General features: G+C 40.0%; 1 protein-coding gene across 1 annotated transcript in view; it reads left to right on the top strand.

Annotated features, from left to right (window-relative positions):
* Nucleotides 1-16,470, top strand: part of LOC146718598 (uncharacterized) — a 38,018-nt gene extending 21,548 nt beyond the window's left edge. Inside the window, exons 3-7 of the mRNA XM_085452913.1 lie at nt 6,407-6,457; nt 11,738-11,907; nt 12,966-13,079; nt 14,184-14,341; nt 14,715-16,470. Of these exons, the coding sequence (XP_085309039.1) occupies nt 6,407-6,457; nt 11,738-11,907; nt 12,966-13,079; nt 14,184-14,341; nt 14,715-14,753 (532 nt within the window). The 3' untranslated portion in view covers nt 14,754-16,470. The remainder of the gene's footprint in view (nt 1-6,406; nt 6,458-11,737; nt 11,908-12,965; nt 13,080-14,183; nt 14,342-14,714) is intronic.
* The last annotated feature ends 571 nt before the right edge of the window (nt 16,471-17,041 follow it).

Raw genomic sequence — 17,041 nt, 5'->3', positions numbered from 1 at the left:
CCGTCAAAGCTTCTCTGCTCTTATCTTCATCACGCTCACCCTTAATATATCATGGTTTCTCTTTCTTTTCTTTCTCTCTTTGTGTCTCCTCTCATTGTCAGTCCATGAGCATGATTGTAGTGCCCCCCCCCCCCTTTTTTTTTGTGGCAGGGCATAATGAAAACTCCTATGTGATAGTTTTTACACAGAGTAATCTCATTTCTTCCTCACTGCTTGCTGTTTCCAGTCTCCCTGAGTTGGTGTGGGCTGTGCAATGTGTTCCCTCTTGATTATTCAGCTGTGTTTTGTTTTCCATATTTTTCACTGTAACTGAGTAGGGGGGCATGGTGACTACTGAACTAGCAATTCTTATTATGCAAAATGTCAACAAGACAAATAAATAAGACTTAGTTTTTCCATATTCTACATGTTTTGTAATTGTAATGTTAACTGGACTCCTGTACTAACAAAAAATTGCAATTACACTGAAAAAAAGTATTCTTAAGAATTGTTATTTACATTAACGTGAGCTTGTCTGGGATGTTTACCACCCTACAGTTTAGCAGTCTGTCCTCGGGTTCCTTGAGCTACGTTTTTGTCATGTTTCACTGCGCTACACATTGACATACCCAGTGTACAATAATAACCTAGCTGACCTTTGCCTTTCCATCAGAAATGATATGGAGCTCTGGGAGTCAGTGCTGAGCCATTAGGGGGAAACGACACCTACAAGCATCAGAGACAGGCTCATAAAAAGATTCTTGTCTTCCATCCATTTAAATCCTCACTTGAAAGAAGTTTTTTCATCATTATTTAAACTTTTCGACACACCAGAATTAGAGGTTTCCTTTCTTTTCCTAAATTGATTCCAGTTTTCTTTCTAACTATAACTGAACACATGCAAGGAAAGACAAAATATTGTTTTCATGGCAAAATGAACAATTATACTTGACAGTTTCTTTCAAACTGCAGTAAGTTGCTTGATCTCTCACTGAAACAAGTAAAAATAAAGAGGTAGAAACAATTAACTGAAACTGAGTTGCTGTACACCCACCTTTACCTGACATATTTTACTATACCAAACAAAAGATGATGCAGTAGATTTATATAACAAAACAAAAGTTATGTACATAATTTTCTAGTATAATTTAATAACTTCACCAGATAACAGGACATTGACCTTTGCTCATACTGAGGCTCTTACGATGGCTACTGGCTTATGGCTGATTCTGAGCTCAGGATGGTATTACATTTAATTAGATTTAGCCAACTTGTGGCTTCTTTCACTGCCCATGTTCAGCTGGGTAATGATTTAAGTGTGATAAAGGTTTGTTGCTATGGACATTTTTGTGGTGCTCCTCCTGTGGTTTGCTTTGGAGAACTTTGTGTCGTCATTGACAGTGAAGAGCTTCCATGCTAACAACATGTTAGTGTGTCAGTATGAATGTGACTGTTTGCCTGTGCCACTGTGTGCGTGGTGTGCATGCATAAAATGGACTTGCTTCTAGTCAGACATGCACGAGGCTGATTGACCCATCTAAGGTCAAAATGTTGGAATCAACCAATTCCAGTCCCTGGCTGGTCAGTCTGTGCATCTCTAATCAGGATGTCTTATTTCTCCATCACATACTAATAAAGATTACAAGTAAGAAGTTTGTAAATGGAAAAGACAGGATGGTTTGAGTATTTCAAAAACGAATGATCTTGAATAACCAGACTGGTCCAGAATAAATGGCCAGAGTTACTCTGATAATGATTTCTACAGGGAGAAAAGCGTACGATGAAGTCAATACTAACTATTTTAGCAGATGGGCCAGAACAACAGAGGACCACCTGGGATGATGCTTCTGTCCACTAAGAACAGAAAACTGAGGCTTTAGTAACAACGGTGCATCAAAACTTGATAAATGTTGTCTGATTTAATGAGTCTTCATGACTTTAAAAGCTTTGATTCATCCACTCTTGTATCAACAACTCGCACTAATGGTGGTCATGTAATTGTGTTGGGGGTGTTTGAGCCCTTTAGTACCAGCTGAGCATCATTTAAATCCCACAGTCTACCTGAGTATTGTTGCTGAACATGTCCAGCCCTTTATGATTGCAAATTGCTAATCAGCAGAACGTGGCACCGTGTCTCAAAGCTCATTTTGTCTTGTTTCTTGAGCACGAGAATGCATTCACTGTAGTAAAATGGCCTCCACAGTCACCAGATCAGGAGCTTTGCACCATTAAAGTGTTATCCACAAATCTGCAGCAACTAAATGATGTCAATATGAGAGATGTCTCCTAAATCTGCGTCATGGAAAATTAAGGAGGTTCTGATGGGGAATCCAGTGCAGTCATTAATTAATTAGTATACATGCAAGTAAGTACAAAGGCGTTTTTAGGGGGGGGGGAAACATTAAACTGTATTAAATAAACAAAATGGAAAACACATTAGTTTGAAGCAAAATGAAACTTAAGCATTCAAATATGCATTTTTTATTCATTCTAAACATATAGACATGTTTTAACACCTAGATCGTGATCAAAACTGTTAATATGAAGCATAAAATTTCATGTAAAATAGATGTTTGACTTATTTTTAAGGCTTAGACAAAGTTGTTGTAGTTTTTCTTTTCACTGTCACTGTCACTCACCACTGTCAAGAACTGATTGTCAGTAAAATGTAAAAACTGCCTAATTTGGTTCTAAATTAATTGAACTACATAACTAGTAATTAAACACAGTACACACAAACAATATACACAAAAATATACTCACATACAATTTCCATTGAATCTGTTAAGTTGTGATGGTGTTTTGCCTTTGGTGGGAGTTTATGTTGGCGGAAATCCCTGGGATGCTTTGTTTACAGAAACAGATTACAGATGCCTGATCTCCACATTCACACACGCGCGCACACACGTACACGCACGCGTGCAGCCAGGCAGGCTTGTTGAGGCTAAAATGATTTATAGCCAGCCATGTCTAATGGATTGCTTTGGCACTTGAGAAATTATGAAAAAGAATTAATTAGCCTTCAGTGACCCTGCTGTCCATCTGCCTCTCTCTCTCCTGGCAGAGGCGCTTGGCTGATCACTTTGCATGTAATTACAGGTTAAATGGGCTGTGCTTACCTGTCACAGATTCATCTTCGCTAAATCACATAAAAAATACCTAGGTGTATCATTACTGCAGTATGGTGAGATTTTAATGGGCCAAACACTATTACAAGATAAATAAAGAGTTTATTATCCAACATTTATGGGTTAGGTGACAGCTAATCACTCTGTATGACTCGTACTGTTTACGTTGTAAGGTTGTTACTGTCTAATACAAAAGCTAACACCCAACAAAAGGATAATTTTTATTGATCAAAATAAAGTGACCAAGTGGAAATAAAACACTATAAAAGCTTTAATCAACAAAAACAAATTCAAAATCATTTTGAATTAGGCCTTCACTATTTGCAATTTACATGATTTAACAAATAAGAAATACTTGCCATAAAGCCTTGCAAACAGCCAAAGGTAAACCAGAGAATCTCACAGCAAAAGAAACGAACAGAACGTGAACAGCAGCTTAGTTCCCCCTCAGTGGGGATTATGGTGAATAGCTGTTATTTTCTCTCGTCTAGTTGAATTCACTTGGAGAACAGAAAGCCCTGTTCGGGTAAGAAGCTGTGGAGTTGCTGCTTCCCTTTGTCCTCCTCTGTCCTCAGTGAGTCCTTAACTGCTACAAGGATAAAAGGCAAATTCACTAGAATTGCTTTCTTAATTTTATACCTTCAAATGTCAGAGAATTACATATTACCTAAGAAAATGAACTAAAACAACTTGTAGACCTTGTTCATATCAAATAGGCTAACAGAAGGCCATCTTTAAATTAGATTGAAATTGCGCTTTGCATTTTTGGCAAGTGTATAGCTCAGGCATGATTACATGTTATGAATTATTTTGTGGTTTCCTGTCTCCTGAGCTCAGAAAACCAGCTGGTATGAGACAGAAAAGCGTCCGTGAGAGCGATACTGGAGGAGATGTGATTATGGTTCCCTCCAAAATAAGCCTACACTTCAGATCCACACAAACACACAGTACTAAGGCTGAGACGTTATTATGTTTGTCTTGCTTTGTATGTAATTCTGACTGTGTGGCACTCACTTTAGTCCCCTGATGTTTCTCCTTATACACAAAAACACCTCCTCTTTGAGATTAGCTGCATAACAAGAGAACCACAGCTGCCCGTCAGCGACAGATAGGCAGATGGCAGGGACTTTGGTTTTGGTGACGACTCCTGAAAAAATGAGATATACGAATCGAAGGTATACATAAATGGCACAAGCCAACAACACAAATGAATGAATTAATACAATTTCATACCCCATCTTCATATGCACCACGTTTTCTTGCACCCATTTCAATAAATTTCAATATTCTTATATTAACAATGGACCACAAAACTCCTGCTACATAAGAGAAACCCATCTTGATGTCAAACCCATGCGGAAGTATAAATCAGCTAAGCTCTAAAGAACTTTTTACACTTGGTTTATTCTCTCTCAGCTCATTGTTTTGGGTTTCTGGCTAGCAGCATCACAGCCTTGGTTTTCATACAGTGTAGGTTCTGGCTGCAACAGCATGTTATTTCTAGCAAAAGGGCTCTGATCTACCGCACACACTGTAGTCATCACAGTGGAGTAATTAGTCATTAGTAATTAGTTAGTCATATTCAGATGCATGTGTTGTAGATTTATATTGCATAACCAACAGCAGGATGCAAGACACAGGTGTAGAACATAAGGTGAGCTTTTTATGCTGATTAGTTTAGAGAATTTGAAAGTCCAAGATCCAAAGAACACAACGTATGAAACGTTGGGAATTCTGGTTTTACAGATATAAGGAATACACAATTACACAGACGACACAACAAAGAACAAGGGAAGACTGAAACAATGTATACAACAGATAATGAGGATGGAGAAAAGAGGTGGAAACCCACACACAGCTCAATCAAGCAATCAAGAAAGCAATCAAGACGACAAGCAGGAGAAACAAAATTAGACAAGATACAGAAGATCAAACTACTACCAAAATAAAACGGGAAGTAAATGAGTCAGATAAGCAGGAAAACAAGATTAACTTGACTCGGAAGACAGAAGAAGGCAGGAGAACATTCAAAGAGATAAGACAAACACAGAGACAAGACTAAAGGAACAGATTGGAAACACAAAATGGAACTAACTAAATACAAACTTCAAAGTTACCTCTAACTAAAAACAGGAGTTTAAAAAAAATAAAATATAAATGGAGATCATTATGAATCCATACAACTCATGAAAAATAACACTTGAAAACTGTATGAATAGAACGGTAAATATTAAAGAGAAACATAACTCACAGAAATCCAATGCAAGGACAACTTAAAATGCAAGTCTTACATAATTGGTTAAATATATAGGAGTTATTTTTTGTTTCAAAAGAAACAAAGAATAGAAATCAAACACAAATCTCATCTCCAAACAAAAATGGATCGTGAAGTCAAAAATTAAAAAATCTACGACCATGACATTAGTTGCTAAGAGACTATATTTATAGATGTGATATTGGGAATAAATCTTGCAGAGCAAAATAAAATAAAATAAATTAGTTAATAATACTAATAATATTCTTGTAGGGCATTTACCTTCCAACTTTTGTCATTTGGCACTAAATGAATTGAATTGAATTGATTTGAATTGAATCGAACCATAAGGCTGACTAAGAGACAAATAGAGAGACTGGGGTAATTTTAAACAGAGAGAAAACATGACAAATAAATAAACAAATGACAGACAGACATAGCAGAGTGAGTCAGCGAGAGACACAATGAGACAGAGGGAGGATGAGCAACATGGAGGGATTATTAGTGACTCTGTGAAGGGATTAGGGAGGAATGCTGAGGTCTGACACACTAGAATGTGAAATTGCAGTGGCTTAGTGTCACTTCCCCCCTCCACTTCCTCTGCTCTTTTCCGCAGGTACGGACCATTCACTCCAGTCACATCACTCACCTGCCTCTGATTCTCCCTCCTCTCTCTCTCTCATTCTGACACATATGCATCACTGCTTACCTCACCAAGCTTACACATAGAGGTGTTCAGTGGGTGGTACAGTTGGAGCACGATCCAATTTCTATGGATTATCCACCTTGGATGATGCAGCAGAGCAAATTTGATGTTTTTTTTCTGGCTGGCTGGAGATCATGAACATTGTATTCTTTCCAGATGAAGTGTTTGTACTGTATAACTCTGTTAAGACTTACATTTACAGACTGACACACCAACCAAGCATGCTGTCAGTTATGTGAAAAATGTGATAGCTTTGGTAAAAGCCCATCATGTAGTTTTGACAAATTCTTGACCATTCACCTCATCTCTCCTCTGACTTTTTCTCCACCTCTCCTGCAGATCTGAGTTCGACCTGGAGTATGACAGCTATCATGAGGACTACTATGACAGGTACTGCCAGAAAGCTATGCATGGCAGCCTATACACCTTACTGCTTGTCTGTGTGTCACAGGCGCCTAAAGGCAGAGGCTAAAGTGGATTTGTCATCCTGACAGCCGCTGGTAGTGTCTGCTCCCTGCTGCTGTCTCCCACACAGCTGTCAGTCATTCTGTCTTTGCTTACAGTTTACAGTGTACCCATTTACTACACAACCTACACAACCTCACTAGTTGCACACACACACACACACACACACACACACACACACACACACACACACATCCAATACTATTTACAGACACTAAAACGGTGGGTTTTGATGTGCATTCTAAATCAAGGGTGATTTATTCTAACATGCAAACATAAACTGCAATGTTTGTACGTTCCAGTATTCTTCAACACAGCCTGAACACTCTAAGTCAAACTTTAGTTTAATTTCTTTAAGTAGTGTTCATGAATAGTTCTCCAGGCTTCTTTGAAGCAGTGGCGGAGCAGGGTGGTGGCTTACTGGGCTTAAGCCCGGGTTGTTTTTTCAGAAGCCCGGGGTCTTTTGAAGTGTAATTTTTTCATAGTTAGATGCCTGGCTGACAACTGTATAAAACAAAAACTACACACAATATTCAAAGCACATAGTGCACACTGTGGGAATTTACGACTGTGCGTAAATCCCCCCTAATATTGGTATGATCCGAGCTCAGGCACTAAGCGACTGAGCGAGGGGGCGGGGGAGAGCTGCTGCCTGCGAGTGCGCGGTTGGAGAAGCGCAGACTGAGGAGAACTGAAGTTTGACCAGGTACCAAAGAAAATCATTCGTACTGTAGAAATAATGTAAATATAACGGTGTATCACGAAAGATTGAGGTCAAACTGATCACTTAACATATATTACGTGAATTATTACGTTGATTATGAATTTGTTCAATATCAATTTGTTTTTAACACAGTGCGTGATTATTCCCCACACTGTTGGCTTGCGCTTTTGACAGCTGTGCGTGTTTGAGTGCATGTGCGTGTATTCCTCTGGGTTTGAGTGAGCGGGAGCTATGCGTGTGTACACGTGCACGCACGTTTGCATCTGTGTTTGTTGTTTGTGTACGTCAATATGTGGGAAAGGGAGAAATGACTGTTTTTGCCCGCTGTCCTCTTGAGCAAACACAACAGTAAAGTGTCTTTCAACACAGATAACAGCTCAGGCTGACAAAGCTGCTTTCCATGTGGGGTCTAATCCATGGAGACAAACACTCTCACACACACTCACACACTTTTCTGTAATCCTCACTCCTCTACCGTCTCTCATTGTCTGAGCTTCTATTCTCTGAGATGACACTTCAAAGCCGGTGTAACAACACATTGTCTATCTGCCCCTGCACACAGCTCTAAAAGACTTTAAACTCCCCTAAGTCTTTGGTTTCAATGTCTCCCCGCACGGACAATGCTCAAAGCCTCTAATCTCACACACTTACGGTGGCCTAATACACTTCATACTTATGTGACATTGTGATGCATATGTGTCTGAGTGTGTATTGTGGATGTGCTAAGAACACAGTCTGTTCAGAAATCACTATATCAAGTAGACGGGCTTCACATAATATCATAGATCAGGAAACAATATAGAAAACGCTTCAGGAAGCCAGGCTGTGTCTGACTGACTGGCTAATGGCTCAATCAGTAAATCTAAATTGCCATCCAAAATCAAAGTCCTTGCAGATGACAGCTTCACTTCCTGTTGTTGGCTCGTTATATACAACAGAGGAACACTTCACTCGCAGGCTTTGCAGAAATATTTTCATTTGTTTTCAGACTGTCTTTTATCCTGAAATATCTAACACGTTATTTTTTTAAGTCACTGACACTATTATAGTAGTGTCATGGTACCGGATCGTTGAGCCAGTGTTCTCTGTTTTGTGACCTTTTGCATCATGTTGAATTCATTTTTTTGATTTTGAGAAGTGAACCTTTTTTCTGGATTTTATTAGGCCGGGTTTTCTTGTTTAGTTTGTGTGACTAGAAATGGTAGCGTTTGGTAATCCCTGTTAATTTTCCTGCTATATTATTAGAGGTCTCTAGTTTAGTTTTAAGTTAATTTAGGGTTATCAGTTTATGTTCCCGCTTCTTTGGTCTGGTATTTCTGTTTTGTTGTTTGGCTTCCCCTCCTGTCAGTCATGTCTCTTGCCCTGTCTCTCCCTCTCATCCGTGTCATATCTCTGTGCTGTCTCCATGTTCTTCTCCCTGTGTTTTCTCCTTTGTCTCCCCCGTCTGTCATGTGTTTCTATGTTTGTTTACCCCCATCTTCGTGTCAAGCCTGTGTGTCCTTGTCTGAATCTTGGTTTGCGTGCTACTTCCTGTTTTATCTTTGACAGTCCCTCGTTTTGCTTCCCCTGTCTCGTTATGCCTGATTTGGAAAAAAAATGAACATAATAACAAAGTGATTGAAATTCTTGCAAATGTATTTTAAAAAGAAACAATTTTACAGCATGTGCGTGTATTCATCATTTGCCATAACACTCAAAAATGAGCTCAGGTACATCCTGTTTTCACTGATGATCTATCAGATTTTTCTACAACTTGATTGGCGTCCACCTGTGGTAAATTCAGTTGACTGGACATGATTTGGAAAGGCACATGTTTGTATGGATAAAGTCCCATAGTTGAGGATTGTATCAAGTCACAGATATGGGGAATGGTACAGTAACATTTCTCCAGCACTGAAGGTCCTGTAATCCGGTAATCTGTAAATGGAAGAAGTTTAAAACACCAGGGCGCTTCCTAGATTTGGTTCCCCGACCAGTATAAGTGATTGTGGAAGGTCCTTTGTGAGGCAGGTGACCAAAAACCTGATGGACACTGACAGAGTTTGAACATTGCTCTGTGGAGAGAGGAGAAGAAGGAGAACCATTTCTGTAGCACTCCATCATCAGACCTGTATGGTAGAGTGGCCAATCAGTTTAGGCCCCGGATGACTTGGGGATAGAAGCTCCTCTTGAGTCTCTCTGTCCTTACCCGGATAGTGCGGAACCTTCTGCCGGATTGCAGAAGTTGGAACAGTTTGTTGCCAGGTTGGGATGGGTCCTTCAGTACCTGCGCTGCTCTAGTCCGGCATCTCCTGGTGTAGGTGTCCTGAAGGGGGTGGGGGGGAGCAATCCTGCAGCAGCGTTCTGCTGTACAGATCACTCTCTGAAGAACTATTTGGTCATTAACACAGCTGTTCCCAAACCAGGATGTGATGTTCTGTGTGAGGATGCTCTCCACAGCACCTACATAGAAAGTCCAGAGGATCGCTAGCGAGACCCTGAACTTCCTCAGTTGTCGGAGGTGATACAGGCGCTGCCTAGCCTTTTGGTCTGGACCTGAATGTGGGCAGACCATGTCAGGTCTGAGGAGATGTGGACACCAAGATACTTGAAGGACTGCACCCTCTCCACTGGAGCTCCATTGATGATAGTGGGCTTGTAGTCTCTGTGCTGACTCCTTCTGAAGTCCACCACCAGCTCCTTGGTCTTGCCAACGTTCAGCTGGAGGTGGTTATCCTGGCACCATGATGCCAGATTCTTCACTTCGTCAATGTAGCCCGCCTCATCGTTGTTGGAGATGGCGCCCAACACCACTGTGTCGTCAGCAAACTCCACAATGGTGTTGGAGCCATGGGTGGCTCCGGATCTGTGGTGTCTGGAATGGAGGAGGAGATGATGTTCTTCAAGGCACATGACACATGACAGGCAAATGACAACCCACCTGGTGTTTGCTAAAATGCACCTGAAGGAGCCTCAGACCAGATTGAACTTTTTGGGCTGAATGCTAAGAGTCATGTCTGACCTGCCCAATACCAGTGCTACACCGTGCTACAGTGAAGCATGGTGGTGGCAGCATCATATTATTCTAGGGATGTTTTTTGGCAGCAGGAACTGTGAGGCTAGTCAGGATTAAGGGAAAGATAAATGGAGCCATGTACAGAGAGAACCTTGATGATAACATCCTCCAGAGCGCTATGAACGTTGGACTGGAGCAAAGTTTCAGGTTAGAAAAGGACAACGACTGTGAATTCCTTGACCCAGCCATAGTCCAGCCATAAACCTGACTGAACATCCCTAGGCTGTGCAGGGTGTTCCCTATCCAACCTGAGGGATCTTGAGAAGTTCTGCAAAGAAAAAGGGAAGAAACTGTTCAAAAGTAGGTATGCCATGCTTGTAGCATCATTCTCAAAAAGACTTGAGGCTGTAATTGCTAGCATAGGTGCTTCAATAAAGAATAATAACAATGTCATTGTGTAGAAGTATGGAACAAGTGAAGTAGTATGAATACTTTCTGCATGCACTGTACCATTCAAAACATTAGCTTCCCACACTTTCTACAGGTTTGCCAAGTGATGATTGGTTGGTTTGGATCCTGTAGCTCTGTAGCTTCACCTGGTCACTGGGTCAGTGAGTGTCGAGGCCATTGCATTCTTCAGTCACATCATTATTTCTATTTTTGAAACACCCATGCACAAACACACAGTGTCATTTTTTGTAACCACTATAGAGGTTGACAGTGATACACCCCCTGTCACCGGCACTACTAGCCTGCCGGGGAGCTATTGATTGGCCCTGACAGAACCAATTACATTCAGTGACAGATAGAGACATGGAGCTGTCCACAGGGAGGAGGCAACAGTGAGAGTGAGACAGTTTCACTCTCTTGCATTTGATAAATAGAAAATACAAGTCAAAGGAACATAGAATAGACCCCCCCATATTTATTTATGACGGCTGGACAACTGCTTTAATTTGCATCTCTTTTCACTTCGTTTGAATATGATTACATTTTTTTGTAGTCTAAGTTTAGGTATGAATGCTGATTTGAATTTGATACTTAAAGAACTTTGAAAACATACAATATACGTTCAGCTGAGCAAGAGAATATTTCAAAATAAAATACAAGCAAACTAGTCCCAGTTTTGAGCATTGCAGTGTGCCCTGCATCAATCTGCCATCTGAGTGAAAGTTAAAGTGGCCTCATGAGCATGAAACGTCATCACCACCTGTTGCCTGAAACGGTGGATCTAAAAGCTGTGTACTCTGTACGGAGGCTGTGAACAGCTCAAATGATCTGCGGAACAATAATCTGCATACAGCTTCTAATTTGAGTCATTTTCACCTATGTGTGACAAAATGCATTGTTTCCAGCCTCTGATTATCATTTCAGACACAAGCACAAAATCACACAGACACAGCTACAGCACAAAAACACAAGTTGCTGCATGAAAACAGTCATTTAACAATATTTTTTGTTAAAAATGTGTCTACCTAATCTACAGGGTGTATGACTACCAGCGTGTGCCAGCTTCCTTTTCTCCCCTACCCCTGGGACCCAGTCTTGCCAAGCGATCCCGTTCCTCCTCCTACTCCTCTGGGCACAGACGCAGCCGAGACAGAACCCACTCCAAAAGCTCCAGAGCCCACTCTACTTGTTCAGCCACAGCCAAGTGTGAGCAATATGAATGGGATGTCACTGAGATTTGATTGTTGTGGAAAAAACGTAACAAACAAATTTTAAAAAAATAAATGGCTTTATTTTACATCTTAAATTAGACAAGTTGGATAATGTAGGTTCCCATTGTTTGCCTAAAATGGTAGTAAAGTTCTATGCATTTAAACTTACATGCTTAATAAATATATTTTATAAAAAAGAACTCATGCATTTTACACTGGCAGTTTTGTAGTTTTGTCTCTCTACACACCATCACAGTGAACTCTAAAATCAACCAATTAATTGAAGTGCAGACTTTCAGCTTTAATTCAAGGGGTTGAAAAAAATCATTGCATTAATTGTTTAGAAATTGCAGAAATTTCTAGTCCTCCATTTTCCCAGAGTTAATTAGACAGTTGACTGACAAGCAGTTTCACGGCCCGTTCCCTCGTTTTTCCATGACAAGCAGATCAAAGATATGGAGTTGTTTCCAAGTATTGAACTTGAATTTGGTAGTTGTTCACAGGGACTCTTAGTATGAGGTCAAAACAGATGTTGATAGAAGTGAACCAAACAGTAGATTCAGAGGCAGAATAAAAGTCTTTATCATCAGTCTAGAAATTCTTTGGGCAGAATAAACCATGATTAACTTGTACCGGAATGATGGGAATAGAAAAGTACAGAGGAGAAAGGGAACATTTCATGATCTGAAGCATACTGCATGTATGTCCAATACGACTTTACGGCATGGCATACAGCATGTATGGCTGTGGAACCGGATCACTATTGTTTTTTGATGATGTGACTGCTGATAGAAGGAGGAAATGCAGCATTTGATGATGTCTGCATCTCAATCACATCTTAATTCATTTAAAATTTACTGTGGTGATGTACAGGGACAAAATTACATGTATATATGCATCTAAATATTTATGGACCTAACTGTATATTGCTCCAGTGTCCTCAAAGAGGTCTCACACTAGCTGAAGTACATTCAGAATTCTTTCCAAAGGTGTTTCCAGGTCGTGTAATTTCCTAATGCCGCTTACATTTTCTCGCTCTCTCTGTCCTTGCAGTGGGGATGGAGGAGTTGCAGGTGATTAAAAAGGAGCTGACTCTGATAAAGACACAGATCGATGGGCTGCTTGACAGTCTTGACAGGATGGACACACAGAGGAATGACCACAAAGGTGAGACACTCATTCAGAAAGACAGTGGAGTCGGGTGGCTGTAAGATCGAATGATAGATAATCCATTTGCACATCAGAATCATTTTAAGGAGGACTCCGGCAATATGCCACGTTCAGATTCCTGCTTGATTAGCTCCTCCAGTCACAACCCCAATCAAAACGATTCAGGATCTGTACTGCAGGGAAACTGGGGGATGGGAATGCACTGCATGGATGGAGCCACTCTTATTTTACCTGACAAATCAATTATTTTCCCCCAGTCAGGATCTTTTAAAAAGTTGAATCCAGGCTGTCGGGGGAGAGGTGTATAGATTTATGATTGGGATCAAATTATGGAACATGCTGAACAAACAGCGTGGTTGAAGTAACTGACTGATGAGACTTCTGCAAACGCAAATAATCAAGTACTGTGAACGGCAGCCGATCGCTACACACAGAAGGAAGTGCTGTTGCTGCCCTCATGTGGACATCTCCAGGTCACTGCAGCTGGCTACGAAAAAACGTCTCAGGGAATAAAGGACAAAGCTCTATTGTCCTCCTTAAGGAAATTATTTTAGCCTCTGCCTTAATTAAACCGACCATAACTGAAACACTGAGTTTACACCACTCCCTCTCACTTGATGCAGTTCAACCTCCTCTGAGCTCCCAACCCCTCAGTCACTGCTACACTTAAATGTTGTTGAGTGAAGACAGTACTTTAACCTTGAAACCATTATCACAACATTCGACTAAAAAAACAGTCCTGGACAACCTTCATTTTACTATCTGTGGATTTGCACCTGCAAAAGTCTGTGTTAAAACTCTCCTGTCTACTTTGATTGACCTTGGCTGATAGATAGCTCTCATCTTTATATTAATTTATCTCCAGCTTTGCTTCATTCCCCTGTCCCTCACTGTCTAGCCTTGCCGTCTCTCATCTCCCTCTCGCTATCATCACATCTGTCCTTCATCTTGTCACTCCCACTCATTTTTCTACCTGTCATCTAGTATAAAATCAGAGAACACGAATTTTCTTCAATACGCTGTACGAACAGCAATTAATCTCAAATAAAACTGCGAATGTCGTGTGTACATATGTTTATTCTTTTTCTTTTTTTTTTTCAGGGTCTCCACTGAGAGAGGATAGTCCAGTTGGCTCACCATATGCTGCATCACCCAGCAGCCCAGAGCACTCCCTTTCCTCCCTCTCGCCTCCTAGTTCCCGCCATCGAATTCACAAGGAGAGCCCTGACCTGAGAGAGCCTGACGATGACCACCACACGGTAAATGATGTTTATGAAGCATATGCTAGTTTAAGGGGATACAGATGCTATGACCAAAAAAAGTTTAATATTTTGCCTGGAACATTATTTGGGTCTCTGTTAGGGCTACATTTTGTGAATATGGATGGGGAGTAATGTTGTATAATTGTTTGGTTTTTTTTTAGAAAACATTGTTTTTACTTGAAAGTCATACAGGCAAGAAGCCCACATATTTCAGTCTTATGAGTGGCTTGGACATTAAGCAAGACTTTGCTTCTTGAAATCAGCGTATACTGGCATAACAAAATTCTCCTGAGTCATTCTGAGCTGGCAGTTAATGAAACGCCTTCTTTGTTTCCCTCCCACTGTCTGTCTGCCTGTTTGTCTGTCACAGATGAGCAACCACAGCTCTGACCCTGAGGAGGAAATATGAAGGAGGAATGTGAGAAAACGTAAAAGACATGGATAAGGTGCCAAACATGGAGGAAGAGAACCTGAGCCATCAGGCTAACACCCACATCAGAAGCTCAACATAGGGTGTACATATCAAATAACATAATGCATTTAATTGAATCACAGCAACTCGTTTAACGTGACCATGATCCAGATACAGATCAATTTTGAGAAGCAAGTACACATACATCCAACTGACCAGAACTTGACAGGCTTACCTAAGAGAGTGACAGATAGACCGTGACCTTGCTGTAACAAATAAACAAAACAGAACGATGACTTTATAAATTTTACACGTCTACCTGAAATGAACCAGTTCTACTGTATGAGTGAGTTTGCACCAACAGCAACACTCCAGCATGAATCTCAATGTTTCAGCAAAATAGATATGAATCATTAAATCATAATGACACAAACCTGCCAGTTTATTTTGCTCACGTCACAGGCGGTATAAAAGATGGACGTAGCTACCGTGATGTCTCACACTGGTTTCTGAAGTCCTGTTTTGAAGCCTGGAGATGAGCATTTGGCAAACTGGAGAGTGACGTCTCACTTGCTAATGAGCGTGCGATTTCGTACCACAGATAAGCCTCTATTTTGAAACACAGTATTACCCAGGTTTATAAAACAAACAAATTTCTTTTTTTTAATTCAGTGTGACCAAAAATGAGTGACAGAACCCATAAACTGAGCAGGAATGTGTTTACAGGGGTCAAGTCAGAAAGTCATTTTCCCATGGACTTCTAAAGGACCTGAAGTCTTTGTGCAACCACACTGGTGTCTATCAGATAGTATGCAGGTTTTCAAGCACGTCCTCATTAGTTTAATTTTTCAGTTCAGATTGTACTTTTTTACCATGCATGGGTCACTCTGGGTTTTTATTTCTTTGTTTTTACGAAAACAGATGACATAGAGTAATGTCAGACTTTACACACATTAATCATTTATAGATACTGTTAATATGAGTGTTTCTACAGCTGGTTCATCATTTTTTTGGGTTTTTTTCCTTTCCGCTGGAAACAGCAAAATCATTCAGTGTTACAAAATGTCTAAAGGCCTTAAGGACCTTGAAGTAAATCATGCACAAAACACATAGGACTAGATATTAATTAAGCATGGGTTTTTCTCAACCATGTAAACATGCCGCTATTTCCAAATTAACACTAGAACTGGAATATTGTGTGGACAGTATAATGAAAATGAACTCGGTGTTACTTCAAGTATTCTAAACTCTGCACACAGCTCTTTCATTTTTAAACCTTAACTCATATTTTCCAGATATCAGAATTTAGCTGGATAATCACTCAGGAGATAAATGGTTTGTTTTCCACCTGTAGGTATGAGTATGAATGATATACTATACCCATTAAGTATTTTCAGAAGGAAAGAGTATTTTATCTCCTTTAAGTGTATTAGAGTAATGTTATAACTCTCTTCCTCTATGTATTAGACACTTTAAGATGTGCGAAGACCCAGGTCAGTGTAATAATGTGTATTATTGTATACTTTACTGTAATTGTTTAGCCGTACAATTTTAATCTTGCTTTAGGACTTCTGTGTGTTTTTTAAAGAAAATAATGATATTATTATAATTCCTATGGTGTTACATGTTTTTGTTTGCATTCTTAAGATATTGCCAAGTGGAAATACTCATTGTCATTGTAGTAAAAGTATTTTCATATTGAGTATAAACATTATTTGTGGTGTTGTGTTTTTATTCTGAAAGACCGAGGCAAAAGCAGACATTTGATAAGACTTTCCAGCAGCCTGTGAATTTCTGCTGAGTCAGAAAACACTGAAACAAAATATGACTCATTTTTTTTATATATGTCAGAGTTTGAAAAACAAAAATCCACATGCAGCCTTTCCATCAGCAGCTGTCTCTTTAGAAAGCTGGATTAGCCTGTGAGAGATAATTAAGAGAGAAAGGGAAAGCTTTACTAAGCTGAGATACGGAGGCCACGTGGGGAAAATGGCCAGGTTTCAGTTTAATTTAGGCCATAGGTCACAAGGACCTGATAGGGTACTAAAAACTAAGACATGTAAAAATCTTTTGCTCTCTTTTTCTCATCAGTAATAATATGAATGATTAATAAACAAACATGAGATGAAGACATGAAGTGAAATGTAGCCAAATAGGACAGCCTGGTGATTTTTAGTGATTGATGATGCACATTAACCACATTGCCATCTTGCGCTCTAATGTCAGCATGTACCTGATGATATAGTTTGATATGGAAGCATCAGAAAAAAAGAACAGCACTGCTA

This window comes from Copadichromis virginalis, linkage group LG1 (genome assembly GCF_057382275.1).
Source record: "Copadichromis virginalis isolate Kocher_CV1m ecotype Utaka linkage group LG1, C_Virginalis_male_GT1.1, whole genome shotgun sequence".
Taxonomy (NCBI): Eukaryota; Metazoa; Chordata; class Actinopteri; order Cichliformes; family Cichlidae; genus Copadichromis; species Copadichromis virginalis.
Note: the sequence above shows the minus strand (reverse complement) of the source record. Positions and strands in the feature narration are given on the sequence as shown.